This window comes from Anolis sagrei, chromosome 8 (genome assembly GCF_037176765.1).
Source record: "Anolis sagrei isolate rAnoSag1 chromosome 8, rAnoSag1.mat, whole genome shotgun sequence".
NCBI lineage: Eukaryota > Metazoa > Chordata > Lepidosauria > Squamata > Dactyloidae > Anolis > Anolis sagrei.
In genome coordinates this window covers 14,103,805-14,128,435 of record NC_090028.1, presented here as the reverse complement: position 1 = coordinate 14,128,435, position 24,631 = coordinate 14,103,805, and the positions used below count along the sequence as shown (strand labels likewise).

Here is a 24,631-nt window from a genome sequence, read left to right as displayed (position 1 = left end):
GGAAAAATTTGTTTCTAAAATCGATTTGTTTTTTGGGGGTTTTGCGTTTCGTTATTTAAAATAATTACAAAATTTTCCTTTTAAAAAGTTCGATATTTACGAAATTTCGTAAATGTGGAAAAAAATTACAAAACATTAACGAATCGATTTCCGAAACAATAACGAATCGATTCGTTAATGGCGGACGCGACCGCGAAATACGCTAAAAAACCTCCAAAAACTTCTGAAGCTTCCCTCTCCCTCTGTTGTTGACTGTTGGTGTGATATTATAATTTTTTTTCACTAATTAAACAAAAAACAACCATAAAACTTGCCCCAGACATGCGGAAATAATAACGAAACGACCTCAAAACAATAACGAAACGAATACAATAACGAAATACGAAGCATTTACAAAACTATTTAAAAATTCGTTTTTTTAAATAAATTGCTCCAGAATGGTTCGTTATTGTTTTGTAATTAAAAAAATTAACGAATTATTAACGAATTACGAATTAACGAAACGAAACCGCCCAGCCCTAATGGCTATCATATCTCCTCTCAGCCTTCTCTTCTTCAGGCTAAACATGCCCAGTTCCCTAAGCCGCTCCTCATAGGGCTTGTTCTCCAGACCCTTGATCATTTTAGTCGCCCTCCTCTGGACACATTCCAGCTTGTCAATATCTCTCTTGAATTGTGGTGCCCAGAATTGGACACAATATTCCAGATGTGATCTAACCAAAGCAGAATAGAGCAGAAGCCCTTTTCCATCACAAAATTCTACTCGACACAAAAGCCTGTTTTCATATATATCCAAATTTGCCTCCTTGACTTGGTAAAAGATTGCGTTGTGGCAGGCATGCAGGCAGGCAGGCAGGAGCTCAACTGCAGGCGTGTTCCAGGCCTGCCTGCATGCCCCACCACAAATGCACTCTCAGAGAGTGTGGCAGGACATGTATGGTGGAGTGTGCAAGCAGGCCTGGAATGTGCCAGTAGCTACAGCTACTGGCAGGCATGCACACTTTCCGGGTCTGCCTGCACACCCTCCTACACACATACTCTCTTTCCAAGGAAAGTGCTTGTGTGTGCGGGGGGGGGGGGGGGGGTGTAACCAGGCCAGGAATGCACCTGCATCTGAGCACCTCTTCCTCTAGAGTAAGAGGCTCTTGGCTGCAGCTATTGGCAGGCGTGCACGTTTTCAGAGCCAGCCTGCACATCCTGCCACACACATACTCTCTTTCCAAGGTTTCTAATATTGGTTTCTAATATATGTAATTTCTTTATGCTTGTGGGTAAGCAATATTTCTTGCTGTTTCTTGGTCAGTGTTGATGTGGAGAGTGTCTGGTTTGCCCACCCTGCAACATGCAACATATCATTGTCCTTCTTTAGGGGTCCGTTTCAAATCTATGATACTATATCTGTGAGTGTGTGAATCATATCTAAATCTATCTATCTATCTATCTATATCTGGGTCTGGAGAACAAGCCCTATGAGGAGCGGCTTAGGGAACTGGGCATGTTTAGCCTGAAGAAGAGAAGGCTGAGAGGGGATATGATAGCCATGTATAAATATGTGAGAGGAAACCACAGAGAGGAGGGAGCAAGCTTGTTTTCTGCTTCCTTGGAGACTAGGACGCGGAACAATGGCTTCAAACTACAAGAGAGGAGATTCCATCTGAACATTAGGAAGAACTTCCTGACTGTGAGGGCCGTTCAGCAGTGGAACTCTCTGCCCCGGAGTGTGGTGGAGGCTCCTTCTTTGGAAGCTTTTAAGCAGAGGCTGGATGGCCATCTGTCAGGGGTGATTTGAATGCAATATTCCTGCTTCTTGGCAGGGGGTTGGACTGGATGGCCCATGAGGTCTCTTCCAACTCTTTGATTCTATGATTCTATGTTCATATAGTGGAAACATCATCATCATCATCATCATCATCATCTTAATTTATTACCCACCATCATCTCCCCAAAGGGGACTCGGGGTGGCTAACATGAGGCCAAGCCCAAAAATAATACACGATAATGATAATGATGTTATCCTCCCAGACCTCCAAAGGATCCAAATATCACCTATGGCAGTGGTTCTCAACCTATGGGTCCCCAGATGTTTTGGCCTTCAACTCCTAGAAATCAACTGGTAAACTGGCTGGGATTTCTGGGAGTTGTAGGCCAAAACACCTGGGGACCCACAGGTTGAGAACCACTGACCTATGGGAAGCTTTTGTCATTAACTTATAGAAGTATCACCAATGTTCCTCCACCACCACCAACCCTCAGCAGCCACTAAATGGCTATGTTGGACAGCCCCACAAGAAGCAGTTGTTTAGGAGGTAAAAGGAGAGTTGGCTGTAGCTGGGATGAATGTGACATTCTGTCTTCCCATGTAGGGTCTCAGACATATGCTGAGATGTCATTTTACAATCACCATCCTTAACAACAGATTTATTCAACTCTGATCAGAGAGATCCCACTTCCCAGACCTTCTCACTGAAAACCAGGCAAGCAGAAGCTCTGGTTGCCAGAATTGGCAGGTAGATGTGGCATAGAATTTTAGAAATCTCTTTGGAAAACTATGAGCCTTCACAATTCAGACAGCAAACGTATAAACCATATTTGGACATTTTGCTTCAACCATCTGCATTCTGATTAGACCCTGTCCTTCCATGTCCTTGTCAAATCTTTGTATACAAAGTAATATCAACTGCATCCAGGTAGATAAGTCCATAGTTCCTTGGTCCCTCCAATTTCACTATTCCTATTGCCCATGTCTGCTCTAGCTAATCCTTCCTGTTGACTTAAATTGCAAATCTTTATGTGCCTTTTCCTTTAACGTATACATTTCTTCTATGAATTTCTTCCCCTTCAATTGCAAATAATGATGCGTCCAAAGTACCACAGGCTGCAAAAAGATCAATGCTCAGTTTTCAGCAAGGGTCGCCTCACTTTCATTGGCAATGGAGCAGCTAAACTAGAATATATTGTGGTATTTGTTGTATTCGATCCAAGCTGGTATCCCAGTTACATAAAGGATAGTCCCAATCTTGATGTTATACTGGACTGCAAGACAGAAGGAATTGTGAGGGATGTGTATATTGCTTCTAAATGGCAAGGCTCCCTGAATATCAGGATGCAAACAATTACCATTAAGCTAAATGTTATCAATCAATTGCTAAATTTCTTATACACACTCTGACATGTTATAAATAAATCTGACAATTTGACTATAGAGCAAACATCTCTACTATATTACTGCCATTGTTGCTAACATCCTTTTATTTCACTATGAAAACTACGAAATGTTTTGTAGTGATTGAAGATGCCTTTCTTAGAACTATAGCCTTGGAAGAGACCACAAGGGCCATCTAGTCTAACCCTTTGCCATGCCTGTTGAATGTTTAAACTATACATTGTTCAATAATATAATATTCTTGTCTGCTATCAGCATAAAAATAGTGATGGGCAGTGGGCTCATTTCTTACCATGCTTTACATCAAAACAATTGTAAATCCTTGACTCTCTGCAAACTTTACACATTTTAATAAAGGTATTTTTTAAAGCACAAGTGAATGTCTCAGTGTTGCTGTATCAGTTTTGTTACCAAAATCAGCTATGTGCCATCAGGGGGCAGTTTAGGTCAATTATTTGGACGCCATGCTACTTTGAAAGCTAGGAAAAACATGACCAGGTTTGAAGGCAATAATAGAGGTTTATTCACCTGGCCAGATGGATGACAGGACAGTGCAATCGCCAAAAGAACGGACATAACCAGAGAAGTCAGCCATAGCAAAGCACTTGATGAACCAACCTGGACACAACGTATTATTTGTTGCACTCTAGGTCAGGAAGAAGCCCTCTGACTTAAAAACACCACACAGCTGAGTAAAAATACAAGCAGTTTATTGAAGATAATTTAAAAAGCATCAGCAGTAAAAAAAACTCCAAAGAAATTGGTAAATCCAAGTAGGTAGAAAGACATCCCAAATAGATTACTACAACACTTCGAAAAGTCAATTTCGAAAAGTCAATGGGAGTCTCATGCCTGAATAGTCCCCAGATCTGATCACATAGTCTGCAGTCCCTCCCACAACACCCAACATTATTGGAGAACAAGCCCTATGAGGAGCGGCTTAAAGAGCTGGGCACGTTTAGCCTGTAGATCTGGTCCCAGATCTGAGCACATGGTCTGAATAGTCGCCAGATCTGATCACATTGTAAGCGGTCCCACCCACAACGCCCAACATTATTGGAGAACAAGCCCTATGAGGATAGGCTTAAAGAGCTGGGCATGTTTAGCTTGTAGATCTGGTCCCAGATCTGAGCACATGGTCTGAATAGTCCCCAAATCTGATCACATGGTCTGCAGTCCCACCCACAATGCTCAACATTATTGGAGAACAAGCCTTATGAGGAGCGGCTAAAAGAGCTGGGCATGTTTAGCCTGTAGATCTGGTCCCAGATCTGATCACATGGTCTGCAGTCCCTCCCACAACGCCCAACATTATTGGAGAACAAGCCCTATGAGGAGCGGCTTAAAGAGCTGGGCATGTTTAGCCTGTAGACCTGGTCCCAGATCTGAGCACATGGTCTGCAGTCCCACCCACAACGCCCAACAATTATTGGAGAACAAGCCCTATGAGGAGTGGCTTGAAGAGCTGGGCATGTTTAGCCTGTATATCTGGTCCCAGATCTGAGCACATGGTCTGCAGTCCCTTCCACAACCCCCAACATGATTGGAGAACAAGCCCTATGAGGAACGGCTTGAAGAGCTGGGCATGTTTAGCCTGTATATCTGGTCCCAGATCTGAGCACATGGTCTGCAGTCCCTTCCACAACCCCCAACATGATTGGAGAACAAGCCCTATGAGGAACGGCTTAAAGAGCCTGTAGATCTGGTCCCAGATCTGAGGACCTGGTCTGAATAGTCCCCAGATCTGAACACATGGTCTGCAGTCCCACCCACAATGCCCAACATTATTGGAGAACAAGCCCTATAAGGAGCGGCTTAAAGAGCCTGTAGATCTGGTCCCAGATCTGAGCACATGGTCTGAATAGTCCCCAGATCTGATCACATGGTCTGCAGTCCCACCCACAACGCCCAACATTATTGGAGAACAAGCCCTATGAGGAGCGGCTTAAAGAGCTGTGCATTTTTAGCCTGTAGACCTGGTCCCAGATCTGAGCACATGGTCTGAATAGTCCCCAGATCTGATCACATGGTCTGCAGTCCCACCCACAACGCCCAACATTATTGGAGAACAAGCCCTATGAGGAGCGGCTTAAAGAGCTGTGCATTTTTAGCCTGTAGACCTGGTCCCAGATCTGAGCACATGGTCTGCAGTCCCTCCCACAATGCCCAACATTATTGGAGAACAAGCCCTATGAATAGCGGCTTAAAGAGCTGGGCATGTTTAGCCTGCAGATCTGGTCCCAGTTCTGAGCACATGGTCTGAATAGTCCCCAGATCCGATCACATGGTCTGCAGTCCCACCCACAACGCCCAACATTATTGGAGAACAAGCCCTATGAGGAGCGGCTTAAAGAACTGGGCAATATTTAGCCTGCAGAAGAGAAGGCTGAGAGGAGACATGATGAGAGCCATGTAGGGCTTTGCTCAAACCCCACCCCCTCCAGGAAAGCCTTGGAAAGAGGACTCCCTTTCTCCTCTGGCGTGCCCACTCTGCCCATGGGTCCGACGGAGGCGCAGCTGGAGCGCGCGGTGCTGGAGACGGCCGCCGTGCTGTTGGGGGCGCTGGCGGTGCTGGCGGTGCTGAAGGCGGCGTCGGAGGGGCTGCGGCGGCGGCGGGCGGGGGCCTGGGTGGTGGTGGTGGGCGCGGGCCCGGTGGGCCTCTCCGCCGCCCTGGCCGCCCTGCGCTCGGGCAAGGTGCGGGGCCTGACCCTGGTGGAGGAGCGGCCCCGCGCCGCCCTCCTGGCCCGCCCGCAGCAGGTGGCCCTCCAGCCCCGCAGCCTCCGCTTCCTCCGCCGCCTCGGCCTCGACGTGGACAACCTGGAGGGCTGCTGGGACCAGGAGCGCTTCTTCACCCGCCTCGGCGTCTTCCAGGAGCACCTGCTCAGCCTCCTCGAGCGCCGTCGCCGCCACCGCCTCCCCCTCCGCCTCTGCCTCGGCACCAAGGTGAGCCCGGGAGAGAGGGAGGTGGGAGCGGGCGGCCAGGTTCACCCCCACGCCCTGGCAGAACGCACAGCCGGGGGATCAAGGGCCATCCGCATCTACCTGGGCAAGAGGAGGAGGAGGAAAGGAGGGAGAAGAAAGGGGAAAGGAAGAAGAGAAGAAGAAACAGAGGTGGAAGAGAAGGAGGAGGAGAAAGAAGAGGAGGAGGAGGTAGTAGAAGGGGAGAAGGAAGAGAAGGAAGAAGAGGAGGAGGAAAAGAGGGAGAAGAAGCGGGAAAGGAAGAGGAGGAGGAGGAGGAGGTTGAAAAGGGGAGAAGAAAGAAGAGGAGGAGGAGGAGGAGGTAGTAGAAGGGGAGAAGGAAGAGAAGGAAGAGGAGGAGGAGGAAAGGAAGGAGAAGAAGGGGGAAAGGAAGAGGAGGAGGAGAAGGAGGTAGTAGAAGGGGAGGAGGAAGAGAAGGAAGAAGAGGAGGAGGAAAAGAGGGAGAAGAAGGGGGAAAGGAAGGAGAGAAGGAGAAAGAAGCAGAGGAGAAGGAAGAAGAGGAAGAGAAGGAAAGGAGGGAGAAGAAAGGGAGGAGGAGGAAGTGGAGGAGGTAGAAAAGGGGAGGAGGAAGAAGAGAAAGAGATAATAGAAGGGGAGTAGGCAGAGAAGGAAGAAGAGGAGGAGGAGGTAGAAAAGGGGAGAAGGAAGAAAAGGAGGAGGAGGTAGTAGAAGGGGAGAAGGAAGAGAAGAAGAGGAGGAAAGGTGGGAGAAGAAGGGGAAAAGAAGAGAAGAAGAGGAGGAGGAGGTAGAAAAGGGGAGAAGGAAGAAAAGGAGGAGGAGAAGGAAGAGGTAGAAAAGAAGAGGAGGAGGAGGAGGAAAGGTGGGAGAAGAAGGGGAAAAGGAAGAAGAGAATGAGAAAGACGCAGAGGATGTAGAAAAGGAGGAGGAGAAGGAGGTAGTAGAAGGGGAGAAGAAAGACAAGGAAGAATAGGAGGAGAAGGAAAGGAGGGAGATGAAGGGGGAAAGGAAGAAGAGAAGAAGAAGTAGAGGAGGAAGAGGAAGAGGTAGAAAAGGGGAGAAGGAAGAAAAGGAGAAGGAGAAAGAGGTAGAAGGGGAGAAGGAAGAAGAGGAGAAGGAAAGGAGTGAAAGAAGGGGAGGAGGAGGAAGCGGAGGAGGTAGAAAAGGGGAGGAGAAAGACGAGAAGGAGGTAATAGAAGGGGAGAAGGCAGAGAAGGAAGAAGAGGAGGAGGAGGTAAAAAAGGGGAGAAGGAAGAAAAGGAAGAGTAGAAGGAGGTAGTAGAAGGGAAGAAGGAAGAACAGGAGGACGAAGAAGAGGAGGAGGAGGAAGAAGCGGGGGAGGTAGAAAAAGAGGAGGAAGAAGAGGAGGTAGTAGAAGGGGAGAAGGAAGAGAAGAAGAGCAAGAGAGGAAGAAGAAGGGGAGAAGGAAGAAGAAGAGGAGGAGGAGGAAGAGGAGGTAGTATAAAGGAAAAAGAGGGGGAGGAAGAAGAGGAGGTAGTAGAAGGGGAGAAGGAAGAAGAGGAGGAGGAGGAAGAAGCGGGGGAGGTAGAAAAAGAGGAGGAAGAAGAGGAGGTAGTAGAAGGGGAGAAGGAAGAGAAGAAAGAAGAGCAGGAGAGGAAGAAGAAGGGGAGAAGGAAGAAGAAGAGGAGGAGGAGGAAGAGGAGGCAGTATAAAGGAAGAAGAGGAGGAGGAAGAGGAGGAGGAAGAAGAGGAGGTAGTAGAAGGGGGAAAGGAAGAGAAGAAAGAAGAGGAGGAAAGGAGGAAGAAGAAGAGGAGAAGGAAGAAGAGGAGGAGGAGGAGGAGGAAGAGGAGGTAGCCTGTGATGTAAGGAGGGAAAGACTTTGTGTTATTGATGTTGTTAATTAGCTCAAAATCAGGAACATTTTTTTAATATATATATTTTTGATGTTGAATATTTAAATACATTTAAATCAGTGGTTACAAACCAGTGGTCTGCAGACCACCAGTGGTCCACAAGAACTCAAATATGGCCCGTGAAACAATTACATTTTAAAACCTTTATTCATTTTAATTAATCTGTGCTGCCAAGTAGGATATTGGACAAGTGCAGGAGGTTGAGGGGAGGGCAAGTGATTGATGTCACATGTCATGTACCCACTCTACTTATTGGCTATTGTCTATAAGCTACTGTCCTCCCAACCCTGCTATATGCCTGCGAGACGTGGACTGTCTACAGACGTCACATGCAACTCCTGGAATGATTCCATCAGCACTGCCTCCGGAAAATCCTACAAATCTCTTGGGAAGACAAGCAGACAAATGTCAGCGTGCTGGAAGAAGCAAAGACCACCAGCATTGAAGCGATGGTCCTCACCATCAACTCCATTGTCCGGATGCCCGACCATTATTCTTGAATCTTGTGGTCAATGCTAATAACAACAACAAATCAAAGTGCTCCCTAGTCAAAAAAAGATTAGGAACCACTGGTTTAAATACTCAAAGTCTCAACATGTACAACACATGGCATGTTAACCGTCTCAGCTATAAGGAAATAACCTTTACACATTTTTTCTGTCCTGAGCAAAAAGAGAATACACACACATAGATACATATGTATACATACATATTTCTGTAACCTCACAGTGCAAAACTAAATTTCCCTTAAGTAATTAGTTCTTATTTTAAAATAAGTTAAACATGACACAATCAAGCAAAGTAAAGCACTTCCAAATCTTGATTTTCGATTTCCAGATCTCGATTTTGACACTATTGGATTCTGTTTCCCAGGAACATTGAGAAAACCAAAGTGCTCTTCCAGCAGTCACCAGCCAAACCCTCTCCAATGCCAGAAATACAGCTTAATGGTGAAACATTAGAAAACGTTGATCATTTCCACTATCTTGGCAGCCACCTCTCCACAAAAATCTACATCAACACTGAAATACAACACCGCCTGAGCTCTGTGAGTGCAGCATTTTTTCAAATGAAGCAGAGAGTGTTTGAGGACCAGGACATCTGTAGGGATACCAAGGTGCTTGTTTATAAAGCTATTGTCCTCCCAACACTGCTATACACCTGCGAAACATGGACTGTCTACAGACGTCACACTCAACTCCTATAACAATTCCATCAGCACTGCAGACTACTTCAACCAGAGAAGTCAGCCATAGCAGAGCACCTGATGAACCAGCCTGGACACAGCATATTATTTGAGAACACAGAAATGCTGGACCACACCAACAACCACCATGTCAGACTACACAGAGAAGCCATTGAAATCCACAAGCATGTGGACAATTTCAACAGAAAGGAAGAGACCATGAAAATGAACAAAATCCGGCTACCAGTATTAAAAAACTCTAAAATTATAACAGCTAAACAACAGAGAGGAAAAAACCAGGCACAGATTAACACCTCCCAGCAACAGATTTTCCCAGGCTCAGGCAGGCCTTCAAATGCTAATGAAGGTGATCAACTAAACATTCACACCTAACTGCAGCAGGGAAGAGCTCCTTGCCCCACCCCAGCCATTCCACAGATATATAAACCCATTGTCCTAATTCCAACAGACCTCACACCTCTGAGGATGCTTGCCATAGATGCAGGCGAAACGTCAGGAGAAATGCCTCTAGAACATGGCTCTATAGCCCGAAAAAACCCACAAGAACCTAATTCCATCAGTGTTGCCTCTGAAAAATCCTGCAAATCTCTTGGAAAGACAGGTGGATAACTGTCAGCGTGCTGGAAGAAGCAAAGACCACCAGCACTGAAGCAATGATCCTCCACCATCAATTCCCCTGAACCAGCCACGTTGTCCAGATGCCTGACCACCGTTTCCCAAAGCAGTTGCTCTATTCCAAACTCAAGAGTGGAAAATGGAGATTTAAAAGAGATTTAAAGTTGGGCTCAAAGCCAACCTTAAAAACTCTGGCATAGACACTAAGAACTGGGAAGCCCTGGCCCTTGAGCGCTCCAGCTGGAGGTCAGCTGTGACCAGCAGTGCTGTAGAATTTGGAGAGGCACGAGTGGAGGGTGAAAGAGAGGAACGTGCCAAGAGGAAGGCGCGTCAAGCCAACCCCGACCAGGACCACCTTCCACCTGGAAACCGATGTCCTCACTGTGGGAGAGGAGGCAGAACAAGAATAGGGCTCCACAGTCACCTACAGACCCACCGGCAGTACACCAGTCTTGGAAGACGATCCTACTCAGATAATGAGGGATCGCCTTTGTAAGTAAGTCCCAGGAAGCAGAAACATTTTTTGATCTTCAAAAAGAACAGCATGTCAGAGATCTCCTCTTGGCACATTTCTCTCTTTCATCCTCCATTCGTGCCTCTTCAAATTCTATAGCACTGCTGGTCACAGCTGACCTCCAGCTGGAGCGCTCAAGGGCCAGGGCTTCCCAATCTACATTTTGCCATCTGTGCTCTCATTAAGATCTGGTGTAAGAACAGGGGACTTTGGCCATTGATGGAAGTGATTGAGGTATGGTGCAAAATCAGAAACATAACAACCAAGAGATCTACTATTAAGATGTGATGTAAAAGCAAGGGACTCTGGCTGTTCATTGGAGTGACTAAGATATGTCTTGAGTAAATGCCAGCTTTAAAGCACAGAACTGACCTCACATAGCTGCAGAGTCCTCCTTTTATTGCACTTATTCATTATTCGTTTTGAAAACATGCTCCAAGTTCATGCTGACTTTAGATTCAGATAAGCACACAGTTTTGATTCCTGTCTAATGAGCCAACTGACATGTTCAAAGGTACAGCAGCTCAGATACCGCGGCCTGTTGCTTTTAGTGTGTAGGAAATTACCAGGCTATTGTGCTTCCATGATTACTTTAAGCGATAATGAGTTAGTATTGAAGTCACCCATAAGTCAGGGCAGCTAAACTAATTATCATTGTGCATATTTAGTCAAGCAGGTGACTCAATAGAACAAAACAAACAACGTTTTGAATGCAGCAGTGAAGGCTAAGATTACGAACATAATAGTTGCTAGGCCTGTGCGATCAATGAAAACAATGTGTCAATACTCATTATATGCTGTTGCACGCTGGACTTGTGCATATGACTGTAGACAGGACATAAATTCTATGTGCCCAACGGGACGCCGGGGCTGCCTCAGATTAAAGGCCTTTGGATTCCCCCCAAACAGAGTCTTTAGATTGCTTAAAGGAAGTCCAACAAAGTTCTTTATTGATGAAAACAAACAGGTACTTTAAAGCTTTCTTAACAGTCTCTTGCAATCTTGTTCACTGGGGACAGGCACTGTTAGAGACCCTAAATTGGGTCTTTTTTGGTCCACGTCGCAGGAGCACGGAAGGAAGGAGACAGTCCCAATGAAAGATCAAAAAACCAAGGTTTTATTTTAGTTTCTTCATGAAGAAGACGGACAGCCTGATAGCATACGCAGATGCTATCCTTCAAGTGACTGCCGTCCTCTTCCCTTGAAATCTGCAAACTTTATAGCCCATTTACAAACAACAAGCATAGGGAAAACACCTTTTGTGAATAATAATTCTGACCTTTTTGATGGAAAGTACCTTCTTGTACACGTGGCCTCTGCGCTTCAAAAACAACATTTGAAGTTAACCACAAGCATCCTGTATAAGAAGTACCTTCTAAATGTCACATCTTGTTTCTTAAAAAACATTTTCTTCCATATTGCTCTTTTTAAGTCAGAGAAAGGGTATGTCTCTCTTTTGTTGTTTATTTAATTCAAAGCCCCTTGTTTAGCATCCTTCAGCACTATCTTCATAACTGTATATTAACTAATGGGGAAATACTTAACTTCTAATCTGGGCAGTCTGTCTTTGCCTCTATTGGCGTGGAACCCCTGCACCCTGTACCAACTGTGTCTGGCTTCCGCGAGCAACCCTTACCAAGCAGAGCTTTGTAGACTTCCAGGGGAAAAGAAGGAGTTCTGGTTTCAGTGATGGCTGGCTGAAGTCCCTCCGCAAAGGAGCTGTAAGGCTGTAAAATCCTCAGCCAAGCTGTGGGGCCTTTTCTCCCCGGCCAAGCTGTAGAAGACGAAGCTTTCTACAGGAGCTCTTGGTTTTATGTCCTGTGCGAAAGGCTTTTCTATGAAAACTGACTAAAATGGTTCCTCTCTCTTCCCAAAAACCCAGAAAAAGGGGTGGAACCAAAGCTAAATGAAGATGGACAGGGGGCTTGCTCTATGACTGCAAACTATAACAGGAAGCCACCCTGCTGCAAAATCCCAAGCCTGGGATTGCAAACAAACATTTAATTCAAAGCCAATAAAATTGGAGCTCCTGGAACAGCTGTTCCAGAACACATTACAAAATTAGAGGGTGGGAGAAAAAAATCATTTCTAAAGTGTTTCCAAAATTGGACAGGGTCTGTACTGTAACTATAACAAGTTAACTTCCTTTTCATTACTTTTTGTTTTAGTAATTCTACCGATGGGGAAACTTTAGGAGCTGCTTTCTCATTCATTGTTATTACTATTGGCATGGAACTGTTGGAAATAGCAACCTTCTGTGTGGGAAGTTTGGCCCAATTCTATCATTTGTGGGGTTTAGAGTGCTCTTTGATTGTAGGTGAACTTTAAATTCCAGTATTCACATTTGGGTATACTGAGTATCCATGCCAAGTTTGGTCGAAATCCATCATTGTTCGAGTCCACAGTGCTCTCTGGATGTAGGTGAACTGCAACTCCAAAACTCAAGGTCAATGTCCACCAAAACCTTCCTGTATTTTCTGTTGATTATGGGTGTTTTGTGTGCCAATTTTGGTTCGATTCCATCATTGGTAGAGTTCAGAATGCTCTTTGATTGTAGGTGAACTATAAATCCCAGTATTCAAATTTGGGCGTACTGGATATTTGTGCCAAATATGGCCCAGTGAATAAAAATACATCCTGCATATCAGTTATTTACGTTACGATTTATAACAGGAGCAACATTACAGTTATGAAGAAGCAAGGGAAATAATGTTATGGTTGGGGGTCACCACAACATGAGGAACAGTATTAAGGGGTTGCGGCATTAGGAAGGTTGAGAAACCCTGTTTTAGAAGCTAGTAGAAACTCAGTGCTTTAGAGAACAGAGACTCTACTAGACTCTCAGACCAGTGAGATGCTTTAGACAATGGACTGTTGATTATGAGAAAGATGCCCTGTGTTACCTACACAGAGAAGCTACTTCAACTTCTGTCTGTATCTGGACTGATAAGCAATGTACTTGTATGCTGAATACAGGAAGTTTGTGAGTAAACCAACTAAGCTACTTTTAAAGAAGTCTAGTTATGTTTTTGTCTCATAAGGGCATGATTTAAACCAGATGTTTTAAGGGAGAGTAGATGTTTTTTGGGCAACTGTGTGTGTGTGTATTTGCACATCTTTGTCTCTAACAGTTTGTGACGGCGCAAGTGGCACCACCTGTGTGTAGAACTTTAAAGTGCAAAGGTTTAAACTGTATAAATGCCCATACTTGCTTGCTTTATAAATGTATAGTTGGATTGATTGGTTATTTATAGCTGTCAATCAATGTTGTTTGCACCAGTTATATTGCTTCCTCAGCCTAATTGCTTGGCTCCACCTCTTCCTGGACGAGGGCAGAGCTTTTCCTTTTCCATTCTACCATCAAACTTTCTATCAGATAGACGTGAGAAAGAGACTTGGCTCTAAAGCCCTTAATTAAGTTACCTCTCATCACCAATTCTAAGGTTACCACCCTTGGGACTCATATTTCATGTTCGGATCGCCCTGGACAATGTTGAGGAGACCCAAGCGCCTTCAAACCGGTCCTTTGGCATCAAAAGGAAGACTCTGTGCCTTCAACTTAGGCCATTGGACTGGGGGTTGTGTTTGTTTCGACCTTCACGGTCATTGAGAAAAGAGGGAACAGGAAAAGCTTCTCAGCTGCGAAATCTCCTTGGACCCAAGACAACCAGAGACTGTAATGTATATTTCCTTTACCCACTTTGAAACTTCCAGCTTATTGCCTTAAAGGGATAACTCTTTGTGAACAATTAAACCTATTTTGAGTTATCTACAGTGTTTTGGTCCTTGGGAGTTCCAGTTCTTTAAAGGAGGCAAGAAGCAATCCCCTGGGGGAAAGATGTCATGTCTATGTCTCCTTCACTAAGAGTTATAGCCCCAAGGCACGACGGCATACAGTTCAAAGAGATATCTAGGCACTCCATGCAGTCAAGCCAGCCACATGACCTTGGAGGTGTCTATGGACAACTGGACCATGTCAGGGGAAAACCTTTACCTTAACCTTAAAGCTTCAGTGGAGACCCCTTTCCCCCATGATAACAACTCTTCCAGGAGTGAATTTCCCTTCTGAGGGGTAGATTTCTCTCACTTCCTGTTGTCTCACCCCTATTCTTAGCTATGAGTCATTTGTAACTCAGATGTTTGTAGCTCGGGGACTGCCTTATCTTTCTGAAACTTAGGATATCACACTCTTTTGTTTTCAGTTGATAGAACTTCCATTACATTTTGATCTACTTTGTGTTAAATAAGTCTGTAAAAGAGTGCCTATTTACTTAGTGTTGCTTTCTCTCGGCCTTTAAAACCAGGGTGGAATATTAATGCCACACATGCAGTGTTCACAGGGGCGGCTCGTCCATTATGCAAAGTAAGCGGTCGCAGTACACCTTTTTTGCCAGGGGCGCAGAGGCGCCTCTGTAAATGCCCCTCGACTGCCATTTGAGGAGCGCCCCCTCGGCCCACAACAGCCCTAGCAGTCCGGGGGGAGCCTCAGCAATCCATTACGCAAAGTAAGCATTTGCAGTATAGTTGATTTTGCCCAGGGGCACTCTTGAGGCGCTCTTGGGGGAAAATAGACCTTGACATATGCGAGTTGTAGTTACTGGGATGTATAGTTCACCTACAATCAAAGAGCATTCTGAACTCCACCAATGATGGAATTGAACCAAATATAGCACACAGAACTCCCACAATGAACAGAAAATATATATCAATGATTGATTGGGGGGGACGGACGCCAAAATACTGTTTGCTTACCATTAAAAATTACCTAGGGCCGCCTCTGAGTGTTCATGAGTCACTCTCCCTCTTTCTCTCTATTAGTTTTCAGAGGAGTTTCTGAAAAAGAACCTGTCTTCCCATTGGCCAAACATAGTGATCATAGCAGATGGATCCTGTGGAGAATCAAGTACAATCCTTGGAATTAGCCCGGAGTATACTGTTGAGTCTTGCAACGCCTATGGAGCTAATGCTGCTATCGAGCGACCAGATCAAAGACAGGTAGCTATACAGAATCTAGATTTCTTATTCATTTCTCATGTTTAAAAGTAATGCTTTTGGATTTGGAAAGATTAGCCATTTACGAGAAACATTGCCCAGGGGACACCCGACTGTATTTACTGAGTCTTCAAAGAGGCTTTTTCTGTGTCCCTTGATGGGAAGTTGCTGCTAAATGTGAGAGAAATAAGGTTGAGCACTGTGAAAGCCACCCACTCCATGGCTACCAGCATCCTCCCAGTAGACTCAAATCAAGGAAAAGTTTCATGAGAACCGCCACTCCTCTTAGCGTCTCCCCAGCATTAGCAAGGGTATCCCTCTGGGCAGCTAAACCAGAAAATCCCAATTGGATGGCCCCCCACGAGGGTCTTCCTCCAGGGACAAACCAAGAATGGGCAACTTGGAAGTCCCTGAACAGACTCAGAGGTGGAGTGCGCAGATCAAAAGACAACCTGGCAAAATGGCACTACTTAAAAGAGTCCCACACCTTGTGTAACTATGGAACAGAACAGACAACTCCGCATCTGTATGCTTGCCCACTATGCCCCGTCTTATGTACAGAGGAGGAATTGTTGGAGGCTACAGACAATGCCATTGCTGTTGCCTGTTTTTGGTCAAAAGATATTTACCTGCCTGCACACCTTCTATTTTTATCAGTTTTATACTAATTTATGCAATGCTTTTGATACGAAATAAATAAATAAATTCATTTCTCATTGTGCCACAGAGGCATTCTTTGCCTCTATTTCAGTGATTCCCAACCTCTTTTTGGTGAGGGACTACTCTCCAACATTTGTACCAAAATGGTTACAAATCAGTTTTTGGGCAACTTTAGATTCAGTTTGGTTATTTGGGGTGCTGATTCAGAAAATTGCATTGGATAGACCACATCAGCTCTAGTTTCTGATACAGAACTTATGCCATCCAGTAGTCGCCGTCTGCCCATTTACAGAAAACCATATTTGATCATCTAGAGCTGGTGTGGTCTATCCAAGGGGGTGGGTCTGGTCAGTGACAGGAAAGGAGTGACAGGTGGTGCAGAGGAGCGGAAATAAAATAAAGAGGAAGAGGGCTCACGGACCACATTTTTGTCCTCGTGGCCCATTGGTGGTCCGCACTCACAGGTTAAGAACAACTGTTCTACTTACTACCTGCTAAAAATTGAGATAAGATTGATTAATGTGCAGAATATAGCAGGTCACATTTGAGCAGAAATTGTTTTTTTTTTTTTAAGTATACACAGTGAGTTAAATCACTGAGCTGTTGAACTTGCTGACCGAAAGGTCATGGGTTTGAGTCTGGGAAGTGGAATGAGCTCCCTGTTGCAATCCAGAGCAGGAAACGAGGCCCTAAGATAACTATCCACCACACTTGACTGTGAAAAAACAATCCTTTTTATTGAAGAAAAACGGTTACAAAATAAAGGAAAAATGCAAAGTCAAAAGCCACAGCAAAATCAGCAAACATGAACGTCCATGAACAAGATCAAAACCCAAAGCCACACTGCAAAATACTGGAACCTGTTAGCATTCCACTAACCGTACTTGGTGTCCTAGGTGTCTTTCAAGACGATGGCCAGGGAAACCGGGAGAACTGTCAAGGTCCGTCCTGGGCCTGGTCCTGTTCAACATCTTTATTAATGACTTAGATGAAGGGTTAGAAGGCAGAATCATCAAGTTTGCAGACGACACCAAATTGGGAGGGATAGCCAATACTCCAGAGGACAGGAGCAGGATTCAAAACGATCTTGACAGATTAGAGAGATGGGCCAAAACTAACAAAATGAAGTTCAACAGTGACAAATGCAAGATACTCCACTTTGGCAGGAAAAACAAAAGGCAAAGATACAGAATGGGGGACAATGCCTGGCTCGAGAGCAGTACGTGTGAAAAAGATCTTGGAGTCCTCGTGGACAACAAGTTAAACATGAGCCAACAATGTGATGTGGCGGCAAAAAAAGCCAATGGGATTTTGGCCTGCATCAATAGGAGCATAGTGTCTAGATCTAGGGAAGTAATTCTACCCCTCTATTCTGCTTTCGTTAGACCACATCTGGAATATTGTGTCCAATTCTGGGCACCACAATTCAAGAGAGATATTGACAAGCTGGAATGTGTCCAGAGGAGGGTGACTAAAATGATAAAAGGTCTGGATAACAAGCCCTATGAAAAGCGGCTTAAGGAACTGGGCATGTTTAGCCTGAAGAAGAGAAGGCTGAGAGGAGATATGATAGCCATGTATAAATATGTGAGAGGAAGCCACAGGGAGGAGGGAGCAAGCTTGTTTTCTGCTTCCCTGGAGACTAGGACACGGAACAATGGCTTCAAACTACAAGAGAGGAGATTCCATCTGAACATGAGGAAGAACTTCCTGACTGTGAGAGCCGTTCAGCAGTGGAACTCTCTGCCCCGGAGTGTGGTGGAGGCTCCTTCTTTGGAAGCTTTTAAACAGAGGCTGGATGGCCATCTGTCAGGGGTGATTTGAATGCAATATTCCTGCTTCTTGGCAGGGGGTTGGACTGGATGGCCCATGAGGTCTCTTCCAACTCTTTGATTCTATGATTCTTCATCAAGCCAAAGAATTGGCTTCGTGATACGCCTCCCTGCTTTGAAGCCGTTGTTTGTATTTCTTTTAATCTGGAAGACCTTCGCAAGCTGAGTGATTTACTCCTGTCTTGCCAGATCTGGCCCCTTCTATTCTCATTAAGGTTCCCAGGTGCAGAAGGGAGTGAAAGGTCATCGCTTCCCTCTGAAACATTCTCATGAACACTGGTACTTTCATTTTCCAAATCTATTGAAGTTTCTTCCTCACTAATTTCAGGAGCATTGACATCAAGAAGTACATTTTCATTAGCATCAGGAAGTACATTTTCATTAGCATCAGTAAATATATTTTCATTAGCATCAGGAGGGACAAACAGAGAATCAGGTTCAAACTCAGGCTGAACCCCAACACTCCCGCTATTAACCCCAGCATCTGCCAACCTAACAGTTCGAAAATATGCAAATATGAGTAGATCAATAGGTACCGCTCTGGCCAGAAGGTAACATCGCTCCATGCAGTCATGCTGGCCACATGACCCTGGAGGTGTCTACGGGACGTCAGCTCTCCAGCTTAGAAATGGAGATGAGCACCTACCCCCAGAGTCGGACACGACTGGATTTAATGTCGAAAAACGTTAAACTTTACTAGTATATGCACTTCTTTTTCAGCTATGTAGTTCTTGAAAAAACATTTAAGAAGCAGAAAGTTTGAAATCTGATCATCATGAAGCGAGGGGAATAAACAAAGAGACAAGTAGGTAAATCAACCAATTTCCCCACTAAATGTTTTTATTAAAGAGCCAGATAGAGAGAAGTCCAGGAACAACAAATCAAAACTGCAGCTAACTAAAATGATTCATATCCTGGAAATAAATAGTCAAACAGATTCTGGGAAAGGTAGTCCTGCGTCATTCTAGCATAACCTTTTGTCCGGTGATGCCTCTTGGCTATCAGGGCGAAGACAAAAACAAAAATGGAACGGTGGCTGTTTGCACAGAAATAAGTGGTCCAGCCACTACGCTTGAGTATTCTGATCATACAAGTGGTTTCTTTGAGGTCAGGTCAGCCTTAAACAAAATTCTTAAGTGCTCCAGTTTGGCAGGGATTGTCCTCATTTTGGCAGGACTGAAGACTGACAGGTTGCAGGTTCGAATCCAGAGAGAGCATGGATGAGCTCCCTCTGTGAGCTCCAGCTCCTCATGCAGGGACATGAGAGAAGCCTCCCACAAGGATGGTAAAACATCAAAACATCTGGGCGTCCCTGGGCAACGTCCTTGCAGACGGCCAATTCTCTCACACCAGAAGCGACTTGCAGTTTCTCAAGTCGCTCCTGACATTAAAAAAAGCTGCTTTTAAAATGTCCCAGTTTCTCCCTTCTCCAACTTTCCCCTTAGAATTATAGTTAGAAGAGACCTCATGGGCCATCCAGTCCAACCCCCTGCCAAGAAGCAGGAAAATTGCATTCAAAGCACCCCCGACAGATGGCCATCCAGCCTCTGTTTAAAAGCCCCCAAAGAAGGAGCCTCCACCACACTCCGGGGCAGAGAGTTCCACTGCTGAATAGCTCTCACAGTCAGGAAGTTCTTCCTCATGTTCAGAAAGTAACAGCACTCCACGCAGTCATGCCGGCCACATGACCTTGGAGGTGTCTATGGACAATGCCGGCTCTTCAGCTTAGAAATGGAGATGAGCACCATGCCCCAGAGTCAGACATGACTGGACTTAATGTCAGGGGACAACCTTTACCTTTTATAAAATACAGATTATCCAATTTGAACTGGATTATATGGCACTGTAGTCTCACCAGGACTGTGGCACAGCTGGCTGGGAGTCAGCTGTATTAAGATCACTACTTTCTTGCAGTTTGAAGCCGTTGTTCCACGTCCAGGGCAGCAGTAAACAAGCTTGCTCCCTTCTCCTCTCACATATTTTATACATGGCTATCACATCCCCTCTCAGCCTTCTCTTCTTCAGGCTAAACATGCCCAGCTCTTTAAGCCGCTCCTCATAGGGCTTGTTCTCCAGACCCTTGATCATTTTAGTTGCCCTCTTTGTTGTCAGGTTACTTCAGTTGCTGTAAAATGAGTACAAAGAGTAAAACTACTTTGCATAGTTGAGTGACGGGCGGAGAGGATAGATCATAATCTTGTCCTTAGTAATAGACTAGGAATAATAAAACAAAAGCAAACTACAGCAGCCTCTCCTACTTTGAGCATTCTTCCACACTATGAAATTTTGCAATTCTGACCACACCCTGATGTTGCTTGGCCATTCATTTCGTGTTTCATGTATGCAATGTTACAGGTTGTACAGAAGATGCTTCGAAATACCAATTGGGATGTCTAACTGTCTAGCCCTTGATATCCATGTGCAAAGTGTTTGTGTGCGAATTGATGACATTTCCCCTTTGAAGCTCACATCTTTTTCTTTGCTGTCCTTTCCAACTTTTGCCTTCATTCTAGGTTCCGACCCCAGAGATCCGTGCTCATGGCTTGTACTTTGATTTATCCGCATACGGTATGGATATGTCCAATATGGGAAAAGAATCTTCGGTGCCTGGATTCCATTTGAAAATCTATGGCACATTTCGCAACCGTTACCTAGCTTTGGCATGCCCTGCTTCAGACTCCAAAGTTGTGAGGTTTTTGCGTCACACTCTTAATTCCACAGTGAGTATCCCGAGCTGTTCTTTTATGCATTGTCTGATAACCCAAATGGACATATAATCGAATTCAAAGCAGATAATCTGGACTTTATATGGCAGTGTAGATGGGGCCTAATACTTATTGTAGCCAGGAACCATACTAGTACTTTGCAAACACCCTGATTGTTGCTTTTTAAGAAATCTAGGTAAAGGTAGTCCCCTGACATTAAGTCCAGTCATGTCTGACTCTGGGGTGTGGTGCTCATCTCCATTTGTAAGCCGAAAAGCCAGTGTTGTCCATAGACACCTCCAAGGTCATGTGGCCGGCATGACTCCATGGAGTGCCGTTACCTTCCCGCCGGAGCGGTACCTATTGATCTACTCACATTTGCATGTTTTCGAACTGCTAGGTTGGCAGAAGCTAGGGCTGACAGCGGAAGCTCACGCCGCTCCCCGGAATCGAACCTGCGACCTTGCGATCAACAAGCTCAGTAGCTCAGTGCTTTAACCCACTGCGCCACCAGGGGCACCCCTTAAGAAATCTATATATATATATATATATATATATATATATATATATATATATAAATGCTCTGTGCGTAATGAGTACCTTAAAAACAAAAGAACCAATTGACGAAATCACACCAAATTTGGCAACAAAACATCTCACAACACAAGGAGTGACCATCACTCAAAAATTATGATTTTGTCATTTGGGAGTTGTAGTTGCTGGGATTTATAGTTTACTTACAATCAAAGAGCTTTCTGAACTCCACCAATGATGGAATTAAACCAAACTTGGTGCACGGAACTCCCATGACCAACAGAAAATACTGGAAGGGTTTGGTGGGCATTGACCTTGAGTTTAGGAGTTGTAGTTCACCTACATCCAGACAGCAGTGTGGACTCAAACAATGATGGATCTGGACCAAACTTGGCACAAGCACTCAATGCACCCAAATATGAACACAGATGGAGTTTGGGGGAAATAGACTTTGACATTTGGAAGTTGTAGTCACTGGGATTTATAGTTCATCGACAATCAAAGAGCATTCTGAACCCCAAGAACGACAGAATCGGGGCAAACGTCCCACACAGAACCCCCATGACCAACAGAAAATACTCAAGGCCATCCAATCCAACTCCCTTCACCAGGGCAAGAAAACATAATCAAAGTCCTCCTGACAAAGGGCCATCCAGCCATAGAGATAGATAGATAGATAGATAGATAGATAGATATGATTCACACACAGAGAGATATAGTATCATAGATTTGAAAGGGACCCTTAAAGAAGGACAATGATATGTTGCATGTTCCAGAGTGGGCAAACCAGACACTCTCCACATCAACACTGACAAAGAAACAGCAAGAAATACTGTTTACCCACAAGCATAAAGACATTACATATATTAGAAACCAACACTTTCTTATTACTTTATTTCCCAGATCAACAGACTGGGCCACAGCAACGCGTGGCAGGGGACAGCTAGTTTTGTTATAATTCCAAGGCCTCCAAAGTATTTACAATAGTTATATTGTAACTAACATTGATAAATGTCGAGGTTCACATAGGATTCTTGGCATCCAAACTGTTGTTGAGTGAAGAATCTATTCATTTCCAAAGGAACTTTATTGCTAACAATCAGAAGTGATGCCATTACAAGACATTTTTTGTCAAAACTAGAAGGTCTCTCAGGCCCCTTTTACACTGCCATATAAAATCCATATAAAACATGCAATGTGAGTAGATCAATAGGTACCGCTCCGGCGGGAAGGTAACGGCACTCCATGCAGTCATGCCGGCCACATGACCTTGGAGGTGTCTATGGACAACGCCGGCTTTTCAACTTAGAAATGGAGATGAGCACTATGCCCCAGAGTCAGACATGACTGGACTTAATGTCAGGGGACAACCTTTACCTTTTATAAAATACAGATTATCCAACTTGAACTGGATTATATGGCGCTGTAGTCTCACCGGGACCTCCCCAGAAAATCTTAGTTTCCACAGTGATTCGTAAAGGGAGACGCGTTCAGACAGATAACTTGGGACGGGGCCGTTTAGGGCTTTATAGGCCAAAGCCAGCACTTTGAATTGTGCCCGATAGCAAACAGGCAGCCAGTGGAGCTGACGTGACATGAGAGTTGCATGATCCCTGTATGCCAGTGGTTCTCAACCTGGGGGTCGGGAACCCTGGAGGGGTCGCTAGGGGGTGTCAGAGGGGTCGCCAGAGACCATAAAAAAACACTATATTTTCTGTTGGTCATGGGGCTTCTGTGTGGGAAGTTTGGTCCAATTCTATCATTGGTGGTGAACTATACATCTCAGCAACTACAACTCCCAAATGTCAAGGTCTATTTTCCCCAAACTCCACCAGTGTTGACATTTTGGCATATTGAATATTCATGCCAAGTTTGGTCCACTTCCAACATTCTTTGAGTCCACAGTGCTCTCTGGATGTAGGTGAACTACAACTCCAAAACTCAAGGTCAATGCCCACCAAACCCTTCCAGTATTTTCTGTTGGGCATGAGAGTTCTGTGTGCGAAGTTTGGTTCAATTCCATTACTGGTGGAGTTCAGAATGCTCTTTGATTGTAGGTGAACTATAAATCCCAGCAACTACAACTCCCAAATGACAAGTCTATATTCCCCAAACTCTGCCAGGGTTCACATTTGGGCATATTGAATATTTGTGCCAAGTTTGACACAAGTTTGACACAACTTCGACAACACATATTTGTGCCAAGTTTGGTCAAGCTCCATCATTGTTTGAGTCCACAGTGCTCTCTGGATGTAGGTGAACTACAAATCCCAGCAACTACAACTCCCAAATGACAAGTCTATTTTCCCCAAACTCTGCCTATGTTCACATTTGGGCATATTGAATATTTGTGCCAAGTTTGACACAACTTCGACACAACTTCGACAACACATATTTGTGCCAAGTTTGGTCAAGCTCCATCATTGTTTGAGTCCACAGTGCTCTCTGGATGTAGGTGAACTACAAATCCCAGCAACTACAACTCCCAAATGACAAGTCTATTTTCTCCAAACTCTGCCTATATTCACATTTGGGCATATTGAATATTTGTGCCAAGTTTGACACAAGTTTGACACAACTTCGACAACACACATTTGTGCCAAGTTTGGTTAAGCTCCATTATTGTTTGAGTCCACAGTGCTCTCTGGATGTAGGTGAACTATAAATCCCAGCAACTACAACTCCCAAATGACAAGTCTATTTTCCCCAAACTCTGCCAGTGTTCACATTTGGGCATATTGAATATTTGTGCCAAGTTTGACACAAGTTTGACACAACTTCGACAACACATATTTGTGCCAAGTTTGGTCAAGCTCCATCATTGTTTGAGTCCACAGTGTTCTCTGGATGTAGGTGAACTACAACTCCAAAATTCAAGGACAACGCCCACTAAACCCTTCCAGTATTTTCTGGAGGTCATGGGAGTTCTGTTTGCCAACTTTGGTTCAACTCCATCATTGGTGGAGTTCAGAACGCTCTTTAATTGTAGGTTAACTATAAATTCCAGCAACTACAACTCCCAAACGACAAAATCAACCCCACCAGTATTGAAATTTGGGTGTATCGGATACTTGTGCCAAATTTGGTCCAGTGAACAAAAATACATCCTGCATATCAAATATTTCCATTACAATTCATAACAGTAGCAAAATGACAGTTATGAAGTAGTAACAAAAGTAATGTTATGGTTGGGGGTCACCACAACATGAGGAACTTTATTAAGGGGTCACGGCATTAGGAAGGTTGAGAACCACTGCGTATGCCATCCCAGTTATTAACCTGGCTGCCTCTTGTTGGACTATCTGAAGCTTCCGAACCGTCTTCAAAGGCAACCCCACGTACAGCGCATTGCAGTAGTCTATCCTGGATGTAACGAGGGTGTGGACCACCGTGTCCATTATACCCCAATGGTCTCAAGATTTACAGTGTTTTCTTGTCTTTCAAGATTCAACAACTGTGACATCACTTGGTGCCACTTTATGCCATCACTGGACTTGGGAAAACAGCAACTCTCACCTTGTGAGCCTCAGAAAATGTTGATTGCCACTAGTAGCATGATGGTGGTCTCCATGCTGGTGCTTTTATGTTGCTTCGCTC

At 44.7% G+C, this 24,631-nt stretch overlaps 1 protein-coding gene across 1 annotated transcript in view; it reads left to right on the top strand.

Moving 5' to 3' along the window:
• The first annotated feature begins 5,659 nt into the window (after positions 1-5,659).
• LOC132783159 (uncharacterized) overlaps positions 5,660-24,631 on the top strand; it is a 28,880-nt gene continuing 9,908 nt past the window's right edge. Inside the window, exons 1-3 of the mRNA XM_060788248.2 lie at positions 5,660-6,106; positions 15,130-15,306; positions 20,309-20,515. Of these exons, the coding sequence (XP_060644231.2) occupies positions 5,660-6,106; positions 15,130-15,306; positions 20,309-20,515 (831 nt within the window). The remainder of the gene's footprint in view (positions 6,107-15,129; positions 15,307-20,308; positions 20,516-24,631) is intronic.